The sequence below is a fragment of the Hipposideros armiger genome, unplaced genomic scaffold, assembly GCF_001890085.2.
Source record: "Hipposideros armiger isolate ML-2016 unplaced genomic scaffold, ASM189008v1 scaffold_576, whole genome shotgun sequence".
Lineage (NCBI taxonomy): Eukaryota > Metazoa > Chordata > Mammalia > Chiroptera > Hipposideridae > Hipposideros > Hipposideros armiger.
The window spans coordinates 1,133,840-1,157,938 of record NW_017731926.1 but is presented as its reverse complement, the minus strand read 5'-3'; the positions used below and the strand labels follow the sequence as shown (position 1 = coordinate 1,157,938).

The window sequence follows — 24,099 nt, the reverse complement described above, 5'->3', positions numbered from 1 at the left end:
GTTGTCACTTCGAGGGGTAAAAAGTATAACTATTGCACTGTGTTGTACAGCTGAAACTAATTCTAAAAAATGTGTATTTCATAATAAAAAATAATTAAAAGATTTAAAAAAAAGAAATCAAGAGACAGTGATATTTTATACATTAAATAGGAAAAAATTTTTGATTAAACTACAGGTTCTAAATGAAAACCGACACTAGCATTTTCCTTTCTAAATTCTTGCACCCTATTTTTCCCTATAATTAATCTTAAAGAATACTTAATGTATTATTTATAATTAAGCATTAATTTAGATTCAAGTTACAGTTAATGGAAGGTAGTTTTATAAAGAAAAATTTGATATGAATTAATAAATGTGAATAAAACATTCAAAAACATTAGGTTGCTCGTCAAAAATAAATAGAATCAAATGAGATGCTATATCTATATCTGTCTATCTATCTTCACACATATGTATGTATCAGATAGTCATTCAGGGATAATTAAATTGAATCAAATTTAAATTAAACATAAATTAAATACCTAGATTTCTCTTTTAGAACCAGAGCAGCATATGTAAAGTGTAGGCAGTTATCAATGAAGGACATACAAATTCTAACGCATGAAGCCAGGTAGGTCAGGTACAGTGTAAGCACCTTGTTCTGATATTACTGAAGTGATGTAGGACAGAAAAAGTGGATGGGGCTAACATTTAGAATACACACTTAGACTCTATTACTGTGTGACTCAGGAATGTTATGCATTTAATAGTCTTACTTTCCTAATTAAAAAAATTAATCCTTAATTTATGTTTTTACGTTTACTTCCTATAAAATATAACTTATGTATTATAAAATATGTACTTGTCTCCAGGATCATGAAGCCCAAATGAGATGATATATGTTAAAGAATTTTGCAAACCACAATGTGCTATATGAATCTCGAGGGTTCTTACTACTTTAGTGTTTGGGCTTCAGTGAGACTGGTTATGTCAATTAGCATTTAAAACTCTCACATCCAATTGAGCCTTGCATTATTTATTCTCTTAGTAGCTATTACTAGGGTCAATAAGCTAAATTTCTTGCTACCAAACTGTTCTTAATAACAGCATTTGTAGGCTATATTCCTCCCCCAGAGTCAGTGCAAAATAGTGATTCTTTTTCCAGATCATAAAAGTATCTATGATGATAACTTAAAATTCATATTTTAAAGTAATTTTCTCAAGAAATTATTTTACAGTGAATTTCTTTCTTCATCAAACATCAAGTTTCTTCAGACATTTTCCACATGAAATGCAACAATAAAATCATTCTATGTTGAAAGCTGTCTTCTTATCATTTGCTTTAGTATTTGAGAAAGCAGTAGAGGCAGCACCTAGCTATTGATACTTTCACACTTTTTTAAACAGATAAATTACATATTAAATTCTGATCCCTAATTTTCCCATCTCACAAGTGTAAATAGTACCTTGATGCTAGTTGCAGAATACAATCACATATGATCTTAAAGTGTAATGTTATAAAGACAAATATATTTTTAAAATACTTTAAGAATTGAATGATTATAATTTTCAATAAACACATTATCTTAAAAAATTATTTTCCAAAATAAGGTAATTAATATGAACAGAAATATACCAGTTCCTCTTAACATAGGAAACTATATAATTTTTAAATATTACTTAAATGCTCAATTCCGTGTTGAGAACAGCATGTAGCTGGTGAGCAAAAAATAAGCTTTGGCTAAAACTCTGAGCTTAAATCTTAGAGTGGCAATATAACATAACTGTTAAAAACAAGGGCTATGGAGCTGACTGACCTGGATTGAAATTTTGACACTTCCTAGCTGACAACTGACTTTACTCCATGCCTTGGCTTTCTCATCTGCAAAATGGGTATGACAGTGTTTATACCTCACAGGGCTACTGTGAGAATAAAAGTGTTTAATAACTGGCACAGAATAAGCACTCAAAATTATTGTTATTATTCATTCAGTTCTGATAATTTGCTATTTACTTATAGATCAGCAAGAGAACTATGCTACGAAAAGATACTAAAGAATTCCCTTGACTTTTCACATCTTAATATCCCATCTCTGACTTCAGTTGCTTTTGCAATTAAAAAAGCCAAATTTGAAACTTTCTAAGCTTTTATTCTATCATTAATTAAAATTCATGACTCTTAATGGTTGACAGATAAACTGAAGAGTACAAGCTTACATAAGATTTAAAAACAAAACACAATGGCTTATTTTAAAGCAGCCGACTGTAAAAGTCCCATACCTAATACAGTTCCAATCTTGTTAGTTAAGACAGAATCTGTCTGTTCCAGCCACCCTCCACCACTGAGTCCTTCTTTAAACTTGATGAGAATGGACTGATTACTCAGTAGGACAACGAGGATTCTCATAGCTGCTGTAACTGTGGTGGAATGCAAATGTTCTTCCATGAACATCATAATCCAGTCAAAACCCAGTGTCTTGACCAGTTCTTCACAAGCTCTATTCAAAGATGGGTGGATTAAAACAAAACATTAGTTGGAAGGATTAGGATTTCAAATTAAAAAAAAAGTTCTTGAGATACTAAAAATAAACACTGGTACCATCAATTCTAAAAGTATTTTACTTACTGCAAATTAATGCTTGTCTTTTCTTTAGATGTGTAAACTAGTTTTAGCAAGATATCTAGAAGTCTGTTCCTCAAAAGTATAAGATTAGCAGATACAAGACCTCCAAACTCTTCTTCAGCTCCTATAATAAAAAGAAATACATTAAATTGCCCTAGCAGTTAAACCAGGATAAAATATCCAAATCTATTCTAGGAATATCACTGAAAAAAATGTATCTTTTAGAATACACTTTCTCTAGTACTTTCCATTAAAGTGTTTAAGAAAAAGGGTCCATTAAATCATTTCTCTTTAGAATCCTGAAAATTGTTTATTTACATTTGACATTATCTGAACAAGTGATAATAAAGGCTGTGAACACCTTTTTACACTAATACTCCTCCTCCCCTACCAACAAAGGGGAAGTACTCAAATGAGGATCACATGAATGAAAAAAAAAAAAATCCAAATCCTTAACTTCCAGTTTCATTTTTAAGGGCATAATTAGTTAAATTTACCTGACTTAAAAATTGAAAAGAGGAAGCATAAACTATTTAATAAACATACTACATGAAGAAAAGTTTATAGCACAAAAGACAGGTAAAAGGCACACAAATGCGTAAGAGAAACTGGAAAAGGGAGGCAAACGGCTTATGGTTCTCACTGGCTCGTGCTGAAAGCACACAGGACTGGACACCAGCGGTCCAGTGTTCTAGGCCCAGCTCTGCCGCTAATGAGCTGAGTTAGTAAGTCACGATCCACATCATTTCCTTTATTCCAGAATTGAAGCTCAGCCAAAACGTGAACTACCATGGTTACACATTCTTGTTTGGGCAAGGGACTATTTGTACCCTTAAACATTGTCTTTTAAATGCTAATTTAGTGCTTCATCATCAGGAGGGATACTTCAAAATTCCCTCCCCTTCTAAGAGGCACAGGACTGGTAATTTACAAACTGTCTTATTATATTGAAAGTGCACTACACAGCCTACATTGATATAGAAGCTATTTCCTTTCGATTATTTCTTTTCAATGAAATGACAACCCATACAGAAATTAAAAATTCTCCTTCATTTTAATGTCTAGTTTCTCACTGTCAGTCATGCTTCTCCTTAATGTTCAAATAGTTTAAAACAATGAACTCTGCAAGGAATTTCCAGGTTAGCTCTTCCCACTCACACTGATGTTTTTATTCCACACTACACTGCCCTTTTATGTAATTTATTTTATTTTGCATTGATTAGCATTTCACTATTCATCATTATTCAAGCCATTTTCTTTTTTGCAGATGTACCCTGAATACTCTGTAAACTATTTGAAAGAAAAAACTATAGTTTAACTTTTTTGGAACATCATATTACACTTAATATTACACTCTAGTCCATAGCAAACAAACAATAAATATCATAGACTAACGAGACCTGGCATGTGCTTCTGACTTTATTATTGTTTCAATGAAGTGATGAGAATACTAGTCTAGTCAACTTGGCAGAGCAACAGAAAAGTCTGCTAATTTACACATCCCTACTACTGTACTCTTATCAAAGAAAATTTTAACTAGTTGTGGTTACTGAATTTTCAACAGCTAGCAAGATATAAGGAGACTAGAGAAATATTTTACCACATCATTTTTTATACTTGAAATGAATGTGTTATATATTTCCAAAGGTTTTAAAAGTACTTTTGCTTTCCAATTCCTATTTACTTGGCTTATATTAATTCGGAATTTAGAAACAATGCTTGCATGTGGTAGAAGAATTTAGTGGTTAGAAAGTTAAGAATGTTGGTTTGGACTACCTGGGTTCATGGGCAGTAGTATAATCTCAGGTAAGTTTCTTTTACTCAATTTCTCTGGGCCTCAGTTTCTTCCCTTATAAAATTGGGATAACATTAGTACCTACTGTATAGTGTTCTTACAAGATTAAATAAAGTGCTTAAACAGTGTCTGTGATATAAAGCACTCAGTAGGTGTTATCCATTGATTTGATCTTTATGCTTCTCATCCACAGCTAATTTGCTTTAACAAAGAAATGTCAACACTGGGCCGGCCGAGTGACTCGTCATTTAAGAGTTGGCTTGGGGTGCGAGCTCTGAGCAGCAGGGCCGCCAGTTTGGATCCCACATGAGGGCCAGTGACGCTGTGCCCTCTACAACTAAGGTGGTGAATTACGGCTCGACCTGGAGTTGGGCTGCCGTGAGTCGCCGGTAACGGCATAGGCTGTAGTGGAGCTGCAGTGGGCTGCTGTAAGCTACCGTGAGTGGCCAGCAGCCAGCGTGAGTGGCTGGCAGCTGGAGTGAGCCAGCAGCCGACCAATGGCTAGAGATTGATCTGCCTCACCTGGGAAGAGCGCAATGATAATACCAACATGGGCCAGCGAAACGATGTCCTCCACAACTAGACTGAAGAACATAAGGACAGCAACTTGTCTGTTCCCTCCCCCAATTCCCCAATAAAATCTTAAAAAAAAAAAAAATGTCAACACTGTTCTGAATGAGAGCAGGCAGTAGGGAGGGGCCTTATGTTCTGCTCTGTGATTTGCTGGATTTACGTAGCCCCTCAAATCTCAAATCTCTTAGCTTCTCCTTTGAAAAACAGGATTACTCCACTTTCTCTGCTTATTCATAAAGCCCTGCAGAGGTTGTGCTCCAGATGGAACAGCCAACATGTAGAACTTCTTTGTGAGGCTCTGATACTAAGAGGATTTCTTCTCTGCCCTCCAGGTAGATGTAGGGTTTAAAGAAAATCACTCATGATATGATTATGGAAAATGTAACAGGATAATAATGTAAAGAATGGTGGACAAATATAAGCATTGTTAATTTAATTACAGGTCAATCTAAAAGGTCGTTTCAAGGTATTCCAAGCAAATCTTATGTCCTAGAATATATAACAGGAAAAACAGTATATTGGAATAGAGGGGGAAAAAATATGAACCAAATGAGGAAAGCTAAAAAAAAAAAAAGTGGCTCTTACAGGCTCAGAATCTCACAACTTATGGAATTCTTTTTATTTTATACTTAAATAAAATGATTGTTGTGAAATATTCTTTTCCTAAGTGACTACTAAAATTTAACAGGTAAATGAAAATAATAGTAACACAGATACAACTCGTATTAGCAAGTATCTGTGTTTCTGAAAAGATGTACATAAATCTTTAAAAAAATCAAATAATGCTAAAAATCACCCTGGAAGAGTTCGCTATTTAAAAGAACATAGTGATAAATCCTCTAAAAATGGGAAAGATTTTGCTTTTAAAATAAAATTCACACTATATTTATATTCTATGGATAATTCTAAACTTCTGCATATTGATTTAAGACAAATGTATCTGTGAAAGACCAAAAGAAATGTAAGGAGAAAAGTGATAGAATAGTATCACATATAATTCAAGTCTAATTAGTGCCGGAAGAAATCAGGGCATAGTAATTAGCTTTAAGCTCCAACATCAACTCACCAGTGTCAAGCTTCTCTTCGTTGTTTATTTCCATGACTACAAACTTCTCACAAACTGCAAAGGTTGGTAAAGTAGAAGAAATAAACTGGCCAAACCTTTAAATACAAGAGAAAAAAAAGTTATGGGTTTTATTTTTTCTCTCCCCAAAACAAACAACAAAACACAAAGAAACAACAACGAAATGAAAACAAAACAGAACTTCTGGTTTTAAGTACTCTTTTACAGACCTTTAGGTGACTATATATTTGGTTTACTTCCTGTAGGACTATCGCAATTAACATTGTATATGTTACAATGTTTTAAAATATAGGGAAAAATATACTACTTTAGAAATATGAGTCCTTTACTGCACTGACCCAAATGATTTCAAGAACCAAATAGTATGATTCAAATTAAAATGTCCTGATATTATCCATATGCATCTGCTCCGCTGTAGTCTAGTAATTAAGAACTTGGGTTTTGGAAACAGGTAAGGTTAAAATACTGGCTGTATCAGGTTTTCATCTTGTTACTTGGGGCAAGCAGGTTAACCTTTCTGGGCCTTAGTTTCTTAATTTCTAGAGTAGAGAAAAGCTTCATAGGTGTCAAGTGATAATTTTAGCAAAGTAATCATTACAGTACCAGGGTAAGATTGAAATAAGCATTGTTAATAATAACAATAATCTCCAAAATAATTTTAAAACTCCAGTTTTAAATATCAAGTTAAAAAAACCTTTTCAAGGTAAATTCATATAACAGTGAGTGATTTTCATGGTATACAAATTAGAGATTAGTATATCGGGAATACTTTAAAAAGTAGGTGTGCTTTCTTTCACCTGTGCCTGGAAGATTATAACAAAAGTGGTATCAAGTCCAGTCTAAGCAATTCTCTTCTTGGAAAATACTTTGGTTAGGTGATTTTTTTCTTTCCATGTCCAGTTAAGATAGGAATTATGTGAATGTCAGAACATTTCTACAGCCCATAAATAGGCCTTAACCCATATTGAACATTAGCAGCAAAATAATACATCATATAAAAGGTTTGAATATGCAAAAATAAAATATCATCATCTGCTTGGGTGATAGAGAATAAATGTAAAGGAGAAGGCATGCCCACTGTGGGTGGGTGGGAGTGTCTGTGCACACAGAGAAGCAGCAGGGCTTGGGGAAGAGGGACCGAGAATTCTATCCAGAACACTTTTATGTCCAGGACAATCAATCTCATCGGCTTCATTCCTACCAATACCCTATTATTAACTAGTGGCAACAACTGGCTTTGCTTTAGTAAGGCAAGATACTGAGACATGCGTGTTTCCTGTGCCTTATAAAGGCCTTGAATTACCATTACGGGTGTTACACAGGTCTAAGAACCAATTACAATCATCTCATTTATCTTAACCTCACTTATACTTTCAGTTAATAGACAGACAGATACAGAAGTTTTCACTACCTGAGCAGGTCATTGCTGTTGGGAAAACCTTGCAATAAGAAGCTCAGCACGTTACTAATAGCAGCAATGGTAGGCTGGGATAAAGACATATCTCGCAGAGTCAGGAGCAGCTTTGGGATTAGCTGGAATTCCCTCATTAGTTTGGCATTCTTTGAAGCTTCACTACAAGACAAAGAAGAATTTACACACTATACTATCATCTCTTCAATAACTAAACAACAAGCTACATAGGTTTAACAAATACCTGGACTCTGTGAGCAGTTCAATAAAGTGTTCAAATAAAGAAAGATGAAGTTCATACGGTGCATGGAGCCAGACCTACAATAAAGAACAATGGTATACTTAGGGTTAACAAATACCCCAAATGCCAATGCAACAAATGCAAATGGAGTACATGGAACTATTTCACTTGTTAATTAATTGAATATAACCACTTTATTATAATTTTTATTTGGTGAAGCCCTATAAAATTGCTTGTACATATGACTTCTGATTCTGTTTATAAAGGAATACTTGTTATGGAAATTATCCTACTAGAGTAAGCACCTGGAAATGCAAGATCTATGGAAAGTTTCCCGGGAACCAAAGACTGAATACTATTACTCAACACTGAATACCATATACTGAGTATAATGAATACTGAATACTATATACTGAATACGAAGACTGAATGACTGGACTCTCATGTGGGGTCCAAAACTGGAATTAACCACCACAAACTGGTACACAATTCCTGAAACTCAAAAAGAGCTGAGGCTATTTTGCATGCCTACCAACCAGAGCATAGATACTTCATAATCTGTGGGGAATTGAGTAGTCTCAGGAGTGTAAATACCTTAGTAGTGGGGCTAAATTAGCACTCCACTAAAGGTTTTTCTAGATTCACCCTAACAAAGGTTAAAAGCATTTCTCCAAAGGATCAAGACAACTGCAATGCCACAGCAAAGTTCAATACTCTTTAAAAGGAATACAACAAAATCTAGCACTCAGCAATGTAAAATTTAGCATCCAATCAAAAATTACCAAGTAAGCAAAGAAAAAGGAAATATGACCCATAAGGAGGAGAAAAATCAATTATTATAAATAGCCCCAAAATGACAAAAATTATGAAATTATCAGGACCTTAAAAAAGCTATTAAAAATGTGCTCTATATGCTAAAGAACGTAACAAAAAAATATGAACACAAGGAGAGAAATAGAAGATAACCAAAGATCCAAAATGAACTTCTAGAGATGAAAAATTAAAGATTTAAAATGAAAATATACTGGATGAGACTAACAGCAGATTAGACACTCAGGAAAAAAATCAGTAAACTTGAAGACGTAACAATGGAAACCAATCAAAATGAAGTACGAGAAAAAATGCTAAAAAGGAATTACTAGGTGGAGCATTAGTGGCTTGTGGGACAAAAGCAAGTAACCCATGTGCAACTGGAGTCCAGCAATGCTGGGGGAGGGTACCAGAAAAAATAATTGAAGAAACAATGGCTAAAACAATTCCCAATCTGATGAAAATGATAAACTCACAGATCTAAAAAAGCCAACAAAGCCGAGGAAACACAAAAATGACAATGGAGTGACTTAAATCTTTAAAATATGAAAAGAATAAAAACCATCAATGAGAATTCTATTCTATGCAAAAACATCCTTCAACAAAGAAGAAAACGGTAATGACTCTTTTTCATATGGGAGAATTTATTGCAAGCAGACAAGCACTGCAAGGAGGTGTTAAAGAAAGTTCTTCAGGCAGAAGAATTAATTATACAAGATAGGAATCTGGATCTTCACAAAGAATAAAGAATGTCATGAGGGCCGGCCGAGTGGCGGGTTGGTTAAGAATTAGCTTGGGATGACAGAGGGCTCCGGTTCGGATCCCACATATGAGGGCCAGTGACACTGCCCTCTACAGCTAAGATGGTGAACGGCAGCTCAACCTGGGGCTGGGCTGCCGTAGGTCGCCAGCGACGGCGTAAGCTGCAGTCCCCTGCTGCAGTGGGTGGCCATAAGCTACCGTGTGTAGCCGGCAACCAGCTCGAGTGGCCAGCAGTCGCTGTGAGTGGCTGTCCAGAGGCCAGCGACTGATCTGCCTCGCCTGGGAAGAGCGCAATGATGGTTCCAACTTGGGCCAGAGAAGCAATATCCTCCACAACTAGACTGAAGAACGAAAGGACAGCAACTTGTCTGTCCCCAGTTCCCCCGATTCCCCAGCGCTGTTCCCCTCCCCCAATTCCCCAATAAAATCTTAAAAAAAAAAAATGTTGAATACTATGTATGTGGGAAAATAGAAAAAAAATTTAAAATGTCTTTAAAAGATAATTGACTTTAAAACTAAAATAATACAAAGTATTATAGGGATTATAAACATAATAGAAGTAAAATGTCTGATAACGGCACAAAGGACAGGAAAGAAAAAAACAGAAGTATGTGTTGCAAGGGTTTTACACTATCTGTAAAGTGGTATAACACACTTTGAAGACAGACTCAATTGTTACGTATGTATGTGTAGTATAAATTCTAGAACCGCCACTAAAAGAGAAAATGCTTGTATGCTATCACAACTATTTTATTTATTTGTCAAATGTCTGTTCTAAAAATAGGGTAAATTAAGTATTTATAGATCACCGTGGTTTGGGGTAATTAGGAATGCTATATAACACCATAAAGTGAGCAAGGTAAAGTAAAAGCCACTATATATCAAGCACCTAAATTTTTTATGTTTGTATATTAGATTTTAATCAGAAATCTGAAACAAAAGACAATCCATGATTTAAATGTGTCAATTAGTAGATGAAAACAAAGCTAGGCTTGATTAAGCAGGGCTCCTTAGTAGTCACATAATTCTTTCTGCATACTTTTACCTCTGTGCTTTCACAGGTTTTTAATTTGTTTACGGATTTGTTTTTCTCTACTAATGGACTAACTGCCTTGAGGCAGGGACTCTGTCTTTATTTTCACATGCTTAACACAAAATAAAATGCCTGGTTCAAAGATACTCAATAGACATTTTCTACAGGAATGAGAGGTTCGTGTATTAGAACTTTGGATACCAGGCTGAGAAATATGTACTTTATTGTGTAGGAAGGGAAAAACCACTCAAAGTTTTGGAATAGTGATATGATTGCGCCTTAGAAAGAATAACGTATTAAATATACTATTAGGTAAAAACATTAAATACGACAGATTAAGTAAAGGCGGGAAGCAGTAGGTGAGAGGTGAAGAGGAGAATTGATTAGGGCTTGGCTAAGGATGTAGCAGTAGGAAAAAAAAGGCGGGCTCCATGAAATATAGAATCTACACGACTTGATATCCAAGTATTTATAAACACTGAGGAAGAAGAAAGCTGATTTTCCAATTTCAAGCCTCAGTGACTGAGGGAATGGTGGTGTTATTAATAGAAACAGGAGTTGGAAGGAAGAGCTAATTTGGGGAAGGATGTTAAGTTCAGTTTAGGTGTCGCTGGGACATAAAAATGGAAATGGTGAGCAAATAAGTCAGGAACTCAGACGTCAAGTGAGAGGTTTAGATTCTAGAGTCAACTCTGTAGAGCTGAGGCTGGAGAACTGGGTGAGAATCTAAGGAAGGAAAACAACAAATAAAGGAAAAGATAAGGGAGTGAAGTTGGACACTTTGATGTAATAATGAAAATTTCACAGCCATAAAATTATGGGGAAAATAGTGACAAAATGTAAGAACCAAGATAGTGATGGCTGAAAGCGAAAGAGCTCGGCGATGCGAGAGGGCAACAGGCTGACTGTGTCAGGTGCTACTGGGGGCTGTGGATGCTGAGAACCGAGTACACTGTGCATAGGCCAAGCTGCTGTAAGATGTCAAAGTTTCAGTCAAGAATTAGGGCATGTGTGCCTGTTTATCACAGATTTAAAATAACTGACAAGACAGAGCTCACAGTAGTTATGAGGTAGAAGAGTTAGGGCCTAGGCTTTACACTCAGCCAGCATTCTGGGTGGTCGGGATACAAAGGAAGATGGATACAATCTCTGCACTCATAAGTCCTATAGTCTCACAGGGGGAGATATATGTATAATATGTATAGTGACGAGTATGCAAAGTTCTGTGAACAAGAAATTAAATGGAAAAAGGATATGGAAGGATTAAGTGGTGCCTTGAGAGGACAGAGAGGAAGTGGTTTATAGTAATAAGACAAGAAAATCTTGTTATTTTGGTGAAATGAATGGTACTTTACTAAGCAGCTACTATCAACCAAAATTCCAGGTCTAGCTCCTATTTACTGAGGAAAAGTTTCTATCAGAATTATTTGATGAAAATATGTTTGCCTCTCGTAATGCTAGAGGTAGCAGCAAATTAGCTATATGGCTAGGTATAGGCACTTCACTTCTATACTGTTTGTAAAACGAAACATCCTCAGGGAGAAGGAACCCCATCATTACCCTATTTTTCATATTTTACTAATGACATTAACATGAGCATCATAAAATTACAGAATGAATCTTAGAGACAAAATTGTACAGTAGTTGACTCTATTAATACAGAGAACAAGAAATTAATTCACTGATTATATATTACCAGTTAGTGTTTATGTACATACTTCAAAATCACAAAGTAGATCCTGGAAAGCAGTTGAATTGGGAATAATGGAGGTCTCATGTCCACTATCAACAGTTCCCACCAAGGAAAAAGTTAGATGGAGAATGTGGCTGTTAAGAAGGGAACGTTTCTTCTTAAGTAGCATTGCCAGCAACTAAAAGAAAGCAATACCCAATGCCTGTTATCAATCATCTTATATGTGTACACACACACACACACACACACACACACACACACACACACACACGCGCCCTCTACGTAGAACAATTCCTGAGACTTCTAAGCTGATTTCTAAATTTTTATTATGACAATATAACATTAGAGAAAATCTAAGAAGCAGGGAAATCCTATTATTGTTAAACTATCCACTTTTACATAAACCTTTTCAATTCACATATAAATATTTAAATTGTCGTTGCCTTTATGCATGTACATAACAATTTTCTACTTTTTTTCTCTACATGACATTCAATCAAAAGGATTTTGTTCTTTTGTAATAGTCTTAATAATTACAGTTTTAAAAGGTTGAATGCTATCCTATGGAATGGTTATAGTATTATTAGTAATTCTCATACTGTTGGAATATCTAGATTTTTCTATTTTTCCCTGGTAAACAATGCTGTAATAATCATTATGAAAGTTTTGCAAAACAAAACACTTATCAAAAGAGTGTGACAAATCTACAGAAAACAATAAACAGTTTGCCCACTCCTGATGTACTACTGGCTGAAGTTAGAGAAGGCATTTGCATTGCGTTTATACTAGAGGGATTTAATCTTGCTCCACATACTTGTTTCTCTTCTTCTAAGGAGCTTTCCGCCTAAACCTAGTTGAGACTGCGGATACGTGAACACATGAATGCTGCATATTTTTAATGAGTTTTCAGGCCTAGCAAGGGCACGTGTATTACACAGTGGCTCTCACTTCCACTGGGTAAAGTGGGTGAAAGATGACTGGGTGTGAGGGGAGAGATCAGGAAAACGGACAAAGCTCTGCATCTATTACCCATCTGGCAATCTCTAGGGCAGGTGGTAATATGACCTTATTGCATTTCATTCCTATTTCCATAAGAAAAATAAGGCCGAACTAGCAAACCATTGTTCTGAAGATATATTCAAATATATATGAAAGCTGTACTGAAGTAACATAGCCTAATTCAAGGGTTTAGTAAGATTTGATGAGATAGGAGAAAAAGGATGAACCAAAATAAAGAAAACAACTCATATTCTCACTTGAAATATGTGAGTTTTAATAAAAACTACTGACTTTTAAAGGCTACTTGGACAATATAATTCTTCCAGAGTTTGAAAAAAATAGAAAAAATAATGGAAATCACAAGATCTTTTTTTATGCAAAGTAAAGTGAAGGCCAAGCTTTATGGTTACAAACCTGGTAGCCCTTGATTCTTTCCATTTCTTTGCTTGCTAGTGGGTTACTCTTTACCACACAAACCAGGGCCTTGACGGCCGCATATAGCCCTTCCACGTCGGAAGCCATGGCCACCAGGCCCAGGATGGCTGCAGCTCCCCCAATGTACTGCAAAGTAGTGGCAACAGGCTTAGGGACAAATGTTCTTACTCCTGATTAAAAGACAGTGAAAAAGTATTAAATAAATTCCCCAGGTAAACAAGAACCAAATAAATCATCTTCAGAAGTATTTAACTAATTATAAATAATATTTTAAGAAAAAAGCCTTCCATCCTAATATAAAAATTCTAAATAGAAAAATTCACAGTAGGATTTGGGAGAAGGCAATAAACACTCGTGTATATGCTCTCAGGGAAGAGCGGGGAGCACTGGAGTGAGCAGAGAAGAGCTGGGCTTGAGAGCAGGCACAAATGTTTCTATGCAGCTTTGGGCAACAAAAGGACTCAACCAACTGAGGCTCAGCTAAAAAAACAAACAAAAGAACCCCAAAAGGACTCAAAAGCACGGAGGGCTCAGGAATGTATTTCTGAGGTAGGTGCTGGGGGGCAAACGTGGGGAGCAAAGGCACTTTAACTCTGTGAACCGGGGAATGGGAGGGAGAAGCCACCCTGGTAAGGACGGCACATTCCCTATAGAAAAGCCGCACAAAGCACATTGCTGACCATTACTCAGCGCTTCTCCCAGTTATGTAACCTGAGTAATAGTACATCAGTTGAGTCCAGAAGGACACAATTATGTGGAAAACACAGTACTAACTTTGTGTCGATTAAAAAAATTCACATCTACATTCCTAACCTTGTTTCTTGAAAAGGGCATTAATGGACCTGAATGTCCATGGATCAAGACTGAGTTTTTAAAAAAATAAAACTAATATGCATTTTATATTTCTATGTGCTCTGCAGTCAATATTCACAACACTTCATTTCTTATGGCCCTGGATTTTGAAAACTGCCTTTTGAGAGGATTAGGGACAGTATTATTAGTTTATATAGGTAAGAAAATTGAAGTCCACAGAGCTCAAACATCTGGTGTAATGCCACACAGAGACAAAATAGGGGCTGGAACCTCAATCTTTGAACTCTTCAGTTACTGCTTTTTGTACCATACCACAGTGCTGCTATATTTTTGCAAAGGATGGAGAGTAGTGCTCAGTAAGTGTTTGTTGAATTGAATAAAGAAAAATTACCATGTGTTTCAGCATAAAGGAAACTGTTTTATCAATGCAATACAGTCAAAAAAGAAAACCAAAGTTAATTTACGTGCACATCACTGGGACAATTAAAACTGCCAAGGATTGATAAACATGTAGGATTCTGACAGGCACAACACTAACTTGTTAATCTAAAAAGGAACCCATATTATGCACTGATTTGCACATTAAAATATATAATCACTGGCTCTGAATTCTGGATGGCCTGATTGGATTGTCTCAATATAACCAAAAAAAAAAAAAAATCAACTCTTTTTAAGCAGACATCAGGTACAAGGCTCTGCAGACTGTCCACCAGCTCTAACTTTTATTAAAGTTGGATCCACAGTGTTTATACTCTGAACCTCATTTGTAGTTCATTTCCAAGTAATAGAAGCCCTCAAGAGCACCGCCACTGCTGCACCAAACCATGCAACAGCCATCAATATTTTTAAGTCTTTACACCTGCCCCTAAATGTACTGTGAAATTTACCTTGAAATTACACAGAAGTATATGTTTAAAGTGGACTGCAGTTTGAGACTGTTACATTAGTCTCTAAATATTGCAGGAACATTACAGGTCAGCAACATACTATATGAACTTCAGCACCACCCCTTAAGTGAGGAAAGTGAACTCAGATTTGAAAGTAATAAAGCTTGAAACAATAGTCGATTTGACTCACCCAAGTATCCAATCAGAGTAGCCCCAATTGTCCGAGCAGGTCCATTAAGATGTGCTGCTGAATTGTGTATCAATTTCACTGGAGTGGCATTCTCATGGGAGGAAATGCCTAACTGAAGAACAGGAAAGGGAAAAAAATATATAACTACAGAAGAACTATCTGAACTTATTTTTATTAAAGAATAGTTGGCATACATTGTATTAGTTTCAGAAGTCCAACATAGTGATTCTACACTTATATATCTTAAGATGTGATCACCACACTACGTCTAGTACCCATCTGTCACCGTGCAAACTTATCACACTTTTATTGACTGTATTTCCCTTCACCTTCCTCACCCGTCCTTCCACCCACCTCCCCTCTGGCAACCATCAGTTTGTTCTTTGTTTCTATGAGTCTGTTTCTGTTTTGTTTGCTCGTTTATTCTGTTCTTTAGATTCCACATATGGTATTTGTCTTTCTCTGTCTGACATATATCAGTTAGCATAATACCCTCCAGGTCCATCCATATTGTTGCAGATGGCAGGATTTCAGTGTAAACATTTTTATTGGGAAAGAAAAAAAAGACATGATTGATAACACATATTTTCTCTCTCCCCTTATCAGAATATTAAAAACATGAGTATTCTTTTATTTTATTTTTTATGTGCAAATACTTGCAAAGGTGTGAAAACTCACAGAAAGGAGGTTAAATACAGTCTACTGAGATGAAGATGGTAGGGGACCTTGGGAAACAGCTTCAGGGGTCTTTCTGAATGCAACTCTGTGGTGGTTTAAAGGGTCTCGTCACTCACTGCCTCACGCTACCTCTTATCGGTGAACATAGTATCAGCTCTACTCCACATTCAAGTAAACGGTCACATAAGTCATCCATTCTGTGTCCTCACTGCTGCTGCCTCATGCGTTCAAGTGCTCACAGTTCACCTTCTCAGAGAGGCCTTCTCCGACAAAACTATTTAAAACTATAAGCTCACCTATTTCCCCTTCCCTGCTTTATTTTTCTGCACAGCATTCTTCACCTTCTAACATACTCTATCATTAGGTTTTTTCTTTAGTTATTGCTGTCTGTGTCTTTCACTAGAATGAAGAACCATAAAGGGGGGTGAAGGGGATTTTCTCTTTATCCACTGTTGTGTCCTCCACGAAAGGCTGCACATAGTAGGTGATCCAGAAAAAAACTTAAGTTTTAGCCTTAAAAACAGCAATTAATTTCTTTAGTTTTCTAACGTTCAATTTCTTAAATTGCCAATAAACTATATATAGAGTTAATATAAATCATGCACTGAGAAGGCAACCCGCACTTTTCTAAATGAAGCTAATATCTAAAATATGGTTTACATTCAAGGCCAAAGAAACCACATACAAAAAATACCCAAAAGGCACTGTTTCCTACAACCCCTCACACTCGGGCAGAGCCCATACGAAGCTCTGACACATCTCCCCAGTGAGAGTCGGCCTCAGCCCACCAGGGAATCATCTGCTTACCTGCTTGGCGATAGCTTTGTTGTCCAACTTGTTGTACAGCTTCCGGATTCTCGCCACTGTTAGGGAAGACACAGAGAGGGCACAGAGGCCAAAAGACACCTTTTCCTCGGGCACTAATGACACAGGACACGGGATTACACCTTCGGATTTTGCGTCTTTACCTTTAAAAGAAGAATAATCCTTTTCAAAATCATTATCCCAACACCAATTTTTTATTCTTACATCATTTTTAAATTGGCAGACTTGAAAATCTTTTAAAGTGGAACAAGGAAGCTGAATTTAAAACCTATTTTAATTTTCAGCTCTTCATTTATTTCTTTAATTAAAAAACAGGGACAATCATCTAGTCATAGAGCTTTATATTCTAAATTTTACTCTGAAAATATGCTTAACATATAGCATAACTGCAAAGGAAAAGGGTTTTAACTGTTATCAAACAATCACAAAACTCTTTCCTTAGGTTCAAAGAAAAAAGGAAATGAAAATGAGTGGCTGTATAGTGCTAGGTCTTGTCCCCATGAGCGCCCTCATACGTGCCTCTCTGTATTCTTCTAGGCAGCACAGCAGCACGGTTAAGAACATATGTTTTGGAGCTAGCGTGTATCTCTGCTATATCACTTAAAAGCTGGATGACCTATATACATCTCTGTGACTCAAGTTTCCTCATCTGTAAAATGGGGATGATAACAGCAGTACTTAACCCCCAGTGTCTTAGAAGAATGGATTAATGTATGTCAAGGTTTAGAATAGCTATGTCCTTCATGCGTATCACTTATTTGGCACATATTAAGTGCTCAGTAAGTGTTAGCTATTATTAGATGCTATCTAAATAAAAAAACATGAGTGAAGACCAATTCGTTAGCACAGGATGAACACCATTTATAATATATTGTCCTAACTCTTCTGAGAACTTTGGTAGAATGAGAGCAAAGGAATGGAAGACATTATTCAGAAAGAGGACAAGTGGGCTGGCCGAGGGTCGCAGTTGGTTAAGAGCTTGCTCAAGAGTTTGAGCTCTGAGCAACAGCGGTTCAATGCCCGGCCCGAACTGAGCAGCCGCTGAGCTGCCAACAGGTGGCAGGATGGCTCAGCTAAAAAAAAAAAAAAAAAGACAAGAAGGAACTGTAGCTTAACTTCAGTTGCTTTGATTCTAACTTCCTTGTGGGAGAAAGGGCAACAAGAAGTGGACTGTACGGGTAAAAGGTTGAGGGAGACTGATGTTCATGGCTCTAACTTAAAGAATACATAAATGTGTGTTTCTGAACCCATCCTCCCTTTCTTTAGCCAGAGTAGACACACTTTAAACTGCTTCATGTAATAGGAGAAATTTCTTCTATAATAGGATAAATTAGAAAGACAAGAAGGTTGAGGTTAGACTCTTAGAGAGCGTATACCTATGTCTTGGAGCCAATAAGAGAAACTGGAAAATGAGTGATCAGGCATAAAGATAAAACCAGGAAAGGACTGTATGATCAGTGGAGGAGAACACTTTGCATAGGAGTGAGGGGTATCTTTTTGAAGAAAAGCAGAGAAGACCCCTTTTTAGATAAACATAAAGCATAAGCTTATATACACACATGCACTTACTCATGCATCTACATGCAGGAGTTAAGTTTTATCCAACTTTAAGAAGAAAGAAGGAGTTACTCACATGGCATACATACAGCCTGAAAGCTTCCAACATAATTTGGTCCTAGTTCATAGATGGTAGTAACGCTTGAAGGAGGTAACACTTCTTCCAAAAAATGCGTGGGTCCCAGGCGCCAAACCAGTGAGGCGAGTTGGCGCTGGGCAGGTGGGGTACCAATGTAGGCATAGACTGTGCTAACCACCGGCGGATTTGTAGAACCCGAACCCCCGGGAGTGCTGTGAACATAATGAAGCTACAAAGAGAATGAAAGCAAGTGTGTGAGATATGACAAGAAAAAAAAAATCCCCAGGAAGACAAGCACTTTTTGTGTATATTTTCATTATCCAAAGGTCATACAACTGTATAAATGTAAAAAGCTACTGGGTGAGAAACATGAGGGCAGGCCAAGATTCTAGAACCTGATGTGGAAGTTGGAAATCTGTTATTCAACTCTCTAATACAGATATAAGCTATGTAATGCTAGACAGGGCAATGATCAAATATGGGGATATTGGTACCATCTGGTTGATTTGCATATCAAATTAACAATGCTCCTATGAAATTTGAAGGTTGCTACAAAACCAAAGGTTTCCAACTATGGAATTGAAGTAGTCTTGAAATTGGCTATGTTGCCTTCCATGTGAGTCTGTTAAATAAAATTACTCATTAAGTGTTTTATAATGAGTCAAATGTTAAAAAAAAAAAGAAAAATGAATAGTCTATTATACTTATAATTTATTCACACACATTTTAATCTCAATGTAAAACACATTCTCAGGTTTGAAATTACACTACTGAGAAGTACCTTAAATTATCATTCAATTTATCTACAATATATAACTAAGAGTATAGGAGATAATGAAATCAAGTTGCTTCTTGTTGTGTAGGCAGCTTTCATCACTCGATGGGATAAGGGGAATGTCCATTGATGTTTTACCAGGATGCTGTCCTAGTTTCAGACCACACCTATTATTCCATATATTAAAGAACAGTTCCTGGTAGGTTAATGAGTGTAGAGACTAACACATGACCTAAAGTTGGTTTCAATGAACTCTGACTTCTCACAGACAGTGATGAGGATGATGATGATGACGTAAATATTTCAATAATAAATCTACCTGTCAATTCTAGAAACTGAGGACATTTTTATTTTTGATAATACTAAAAATAACGAAGATGCAATGTACTAGAGAATCTACAAACCCATTTCAAATGAAATCATATGTACAAAGGAAATAAATGACTATTTCTACTGACGGCATTCGAGTGCATTTTAGGGTTTATCATACTGAAACACAATGTCATAATAAATTATCACTAAGGAAGGAAATGGATTCAAGGAAGCTGCAGATTTCAGTGCTTTCTAAACTTTAATTCACGAAAAAAGACAAACTTTACCATTGTTGCTTCTTTAAAGTAATATCACTATAAAAATGGATACTATCTTTTAGAAGTTGAAGAATTTTAAGAGCTTGCTAGTTGAGTTCTGTAGAAAGTGACTAGCAGCATTTATCTTTATTCAAAAAAGAAACTACTGATTCTTTACTGGTTACTTCAACTCTCTTGCCTCTCTTCTAACTACTGTAGTATAGCTATCTAGAATAGTATTTGTACACTCATTCATTCAAAAAACAGTAACGGAACAGCTATGGTTATTATTGGGGACTAATCTGGGTGATGACAACAAAGATGAACAAAAACAATGCCAGCTCTAAAGCAACACAGAATCTACTGGACTGCATAAAATAATAACAATGAAGTGACAAAATAGTGTGCTCATAGTTTATTTCGGCATCCTTTCACTGGTTTCTCTACTCAGAAAAAACACTTAGCAGTCTGGCTCAAGCGATGACCTATTCACTAATTTTTTAGTACCCTGTAACCTTTCCTTTCTAGTCATCTCTAATAAAGTGATATGAATTAGCTAGCCACATGGCTCTATCATATCATATCTTAATTTAAAATTAAGATAGCAATTTGAAAAATAACCCTGTGCACGCACGCACACACACCCAACCCCCACCTGTCTCATAAAGCAGGGGGAGACTTCCGAGCACAGGTGTGCTTACCTTCACAGTGCTCACAAGCTGACCGTCAATATAGAGGGCTGCAGCACTGTTTTTCAGCATGCCTTTGCTCATCACCAGCACCAGGTGATGCCACTGCCCCTCAACTATCAGCTCTCCACATCGAAAACGAGCACAGCACGGGAGAATCTCGTAGAAAGATGATTCTTCGCTAAAATCATCCACTAAAATAAAGAGGGGAAAGATATAAAAACTCAACACGGTCCTCATTCTAACAATTTTTCATATCTAGATCTTGACTTTATGTTAAAATAATATGATGATGTAAGTAAAAATACCCTATTCGTTCAATAACTTTGTGTGTAGTAAGAAGTAAACCTGGGATATGTTTTTGCTTTGTTCTACTCAAGGTATATGTAGTTATAACCCAATAAAAGTTATAATACCTAATGAAATAAAAAATAAATAAAATTAAATAGACAATAAAAGTCATGATGGACAACAAAGAGAGACTAGTTGATTATTACCTGTCATGGTCTGCTATAAAAGGTCTTTTTAAATTCCAGTTTGACATGCCTTTGATTACAGCATTGGTTAGAAAGAGAAGCAAGAAAATTTACATTTTATTCTTGTTATATGCTCTGCTCAATGACATGAGGGGCAACGATCTGTCCTCAGTTGGTGGCTGCACTGCCCTGACCCTTGCTGACAAGAGCTGGTGGTGAGGAGGGGGTGGCTTGTGGAGTGCACAGTATTCATTCATCCAAGGGTCCTGCTTCGTCAGACAACCCTGGAGATTTGCTAACACTCTGTAATCACTTCCCGACTCCAATATGCCTTCTCTGTGCTACCCAATATGTTGCTAGATCAAGCTAGGAAACAACAGGAAATACTAATTTAATCTTCATGTTAAGCTAATTAAACTTAATTTACCTTTTCTAACTATTCGGGAAGCAGCAGGACAGCAGTGCAAACCCAGATGTTAAAAACTCATTCCCACCCCCCCCCGCCAAAAAAAATAGTTTTTAAAAAGCTAACCTATAACCATTCAACTTAAATCAGACCCACCCTTTTTCAGAACAAGCACATACAAGTAAATTATATTGAAAGTTAAAAGTTCAAATTATATGCAGAAAGAATTACAAAGAAAATATAAATTTCTATTTTTGGAATCTTAAACTATCTGCATATGCTGAAATGCCAAGATTATATTTTAAAATGGCAATTCAGAATATGCATCCATTGATGAGCTAAGACTAATACAAAAGCAGACTTTTACCCAGAGGTGACCTAATATAGGAACAGATTAAATAAAGTAGGTGAAAAGCAGGGGCAGACAGCTTGAAAGGCCGAGTGCTATGGACCAAGGCCTGTGAGAGGAAAGGTGAAAGGTACGCGCAAAGCCACGGTCTCGTCCCTCTCCTCCTGGGTAACAGGCTGTGTCTTCTCAGGGATTACAGAAAATATTACTTACGAACATTTTCTGAGAGTTTCACATTCTGACTCAGGCTTAAACTAAGATATATCCAGGCTTCAGTGGTGTCAGGATAGCTTGGTGAGACAACTGGTTTCTGACCCCTCCTAACCACTCAGGCATCTCAATGGGTACAGCTGTTCACAGGATGGATCCTTGTGGTGCTAACACCATATATATGACTAATGCGTATATTGTTATAATTTCCAGTGATATATGGACCGTAGTCGTCTTGCAAATTACGTTTAGTGAAAATGCTATTGAGTTAGAAAACATTTTCCTAGTTTATTGAAATATCACTACAACCACTCTTTAATTTTTCCATTAAATTCTACCCTCTTTCCAGATTGTTATCCTTTACTTATCTCACTGTTTCCATTTCAAGCCATTCATATTTCTTTTCCTTTATTTTTCTTCTTGTTCATTCATTTATATTTTTAAATAAAATTTGTGGGTCTAATATATGCTAGGCACTGCTTTAGGTGGCAGGGTTGCCTACATTACCAAGAAAATAACATTGTATGTAGAAATTTACAGTTCTAGTAGGGTAGGCAGACAAAAACAAAATAAAGAACTAAAATCTATGAAGTCCAGGTAAATAACAAAGAATATTAAACAACGGCTATGGCAGTGGGCACAGGAAGGAAGGGAAGAGTCAACATTAAGGAGGCATAATACAGCAAGACTCAGCGAGAGGGGTGGTATTTTCCAGGTAGACTTGAGGTTCTGAGCTGCTGGGCTAACTGGTAGTGGGGGTGTCATTTCCCAAAACAGAAGGAGATGCAGGTTTTTTTGTTTTGTTTTGTTTAATTGGGGAATTGGGGGAGGGGAACAGTGTTGGGGAATTGGGGAGAGGGACCAGCCAAGTTGGTGTTCTTCAATCTTAGCTGTGGAGGGCGCCAGTCACCATCTGACTGCCAGTCGGCAGCTCATGGCCTCTAAGCTCAAGGTGCTGAGTTCAGTCTTAGTTGTGGGTGGGCGTAGCCACCATCCCATGTGGGAGTGAAATCAGCTGCCTTGTTGTTAAGAGCGCACGCTCTATCCACTGAGCCACTCAAGTGGCAGCTCAGCTCAAGATGTCAAGTTCAGTCTTAGTTGCGGGTAGGCATAGCCCACCATCGAACAGGCAATCTTGTTGTTATACCAGCTGAGCCATCCTGCCACCTGTTGGCAGCTTAGCAACAGCTCAGCTCGGGCGCAGCGTCACTGGCCCATGTGGGAATCGAACTGGCGGCCCTGTTGCTCAGAGCTCGCACTCTTAAGCCAACTCTTAACCAACTGGGCCACTTGGCTGGCCCAAGATGCAGGTTTTATAAAGAGAAACATTACAGTCTGAGTTGTTTACAGGAAGGCTCTCCATATGAAGATGTCTACTACACAGTTGAAAATATAAGTAAAAAACCCGGACATAGACAAATAAAAATATTTTACTGTCAGAGTCTCTGGAATTAAAAGACCTAAAGCTAACAGAAACTGGTAATTTTTTTCTCATGAAGAGCAGGTTGAGTACAAAGACTAAGATGAAATCTTGGATAATACTGATTTTAAGGGAAAGATAGAAGAGAAACCTGTTGAAGAAAATTGTAAAAGAGAGGTCAGAGAAACAGTGAAAGCATCCCAAATTACAAGACCAGAGACAGTTTTAATTAGGAGGAAAAAATCAACAGGGTCAAATGCCACAAAAGGGGCAAATAAAGTGTTCTAACCAGAACTTTAAGCAGTTACTGTACTGATGCCTAACTCTGTACTAGTCATGATGAAGAACACTAAATAAAACAAGAAGCCTTGCGATCGAATTGAGAAGCTACCATTCATATTCAACTAATATTTGAACACCCATCACATGTGAAGCAATATGTGGTATTATTTTAGTTACTTAAAAGAGAAAATTAGAAGATGATAAAGAGGTATATTTATATACAAATGCTTATATTCACAGCAAAGAAAATTCAGTAAACTGATTTATACTTTATGTTATTTATATCATTTAGAAAGATCTTCAAGAATGCCTTGAGTTTGAAGTTCTATTGTATAGCAACTTTAGTAACGCTATGGCATACTGAAGGGGATTAGGATTATTAAGTGGCATGTATTAAGTCTTGAAGATAAGTGATGGATTAGGTAAATGTTATTGTGTCTAGCGCAGAGGCACATA

The 24,099-nt window shown here is 36.7% G+C and overlaps 1 protein-coding gene across 7 annotated transcripts in view; it reads right to left on the bottom strand.

The window, feature by feature from the left end:
* The window catches only part of WDFY3 (WD repeat and FYVE domain containing 3), a 240,176-nt gene that overhangs the window by 76,520 nt on the left and 139,557 nt on the right, over nucleotides 1-24,099 (bottom strand). For all 7 annotated transcript variants that reach the window (XM_019624066.1, XM_019624070.1, XM_019624068.1 and 4 more), the window contains 11 exons: nucleotides 20,513-20,694; nucleotides 18,465-18,696; nucleotides 16,814-16,974; nucleotides 15,329-15,440; nucleotides 13,418-13,608; nucleotides 12,030-12,182; nucleotides 7,710-7,783; nucleotides 7,466-7,627; nucleotides 6,037-6,131; nucleotides 2,606-2,726; nucleotides 2,260-2,477 (listed from right to left, as the gene is read on the bottom strand). In XM_019624066.1, the coding sequence (XP_019479611.1) occupies nucleotides 2,260-2,477; nucleotides 2,606-2,726; nucleotides 6,037-6,131; nucleotides 7,466-7,627; nucleotides 7,710-7,783; nucleotides 12,030-12,182; nucleotides 13,418-13,608; nucleotides 15,329-15,440; nucleotides 16,814-16,974; nucleotides 18,465-18,696; nucleotides 20,513-20,694 (1,701 nt within the window). The remainder of the gene's footprint in view (nucleotides 1-2,259; nucleotides 2,478-2,605; nucleotides 2,727-6,036; nucleotides 6,132-7,465; nucleotides 7,628-7,709; nucleotides 7,784-12,029; nucleotides 12,183-13,417; nucleotides 13,609-15,328; nucleotides 15,441-16,813; nucleotides 16,975-18,464; nucleotides 18,697-20,512; nucleotides 20,695-24,099) is intronic.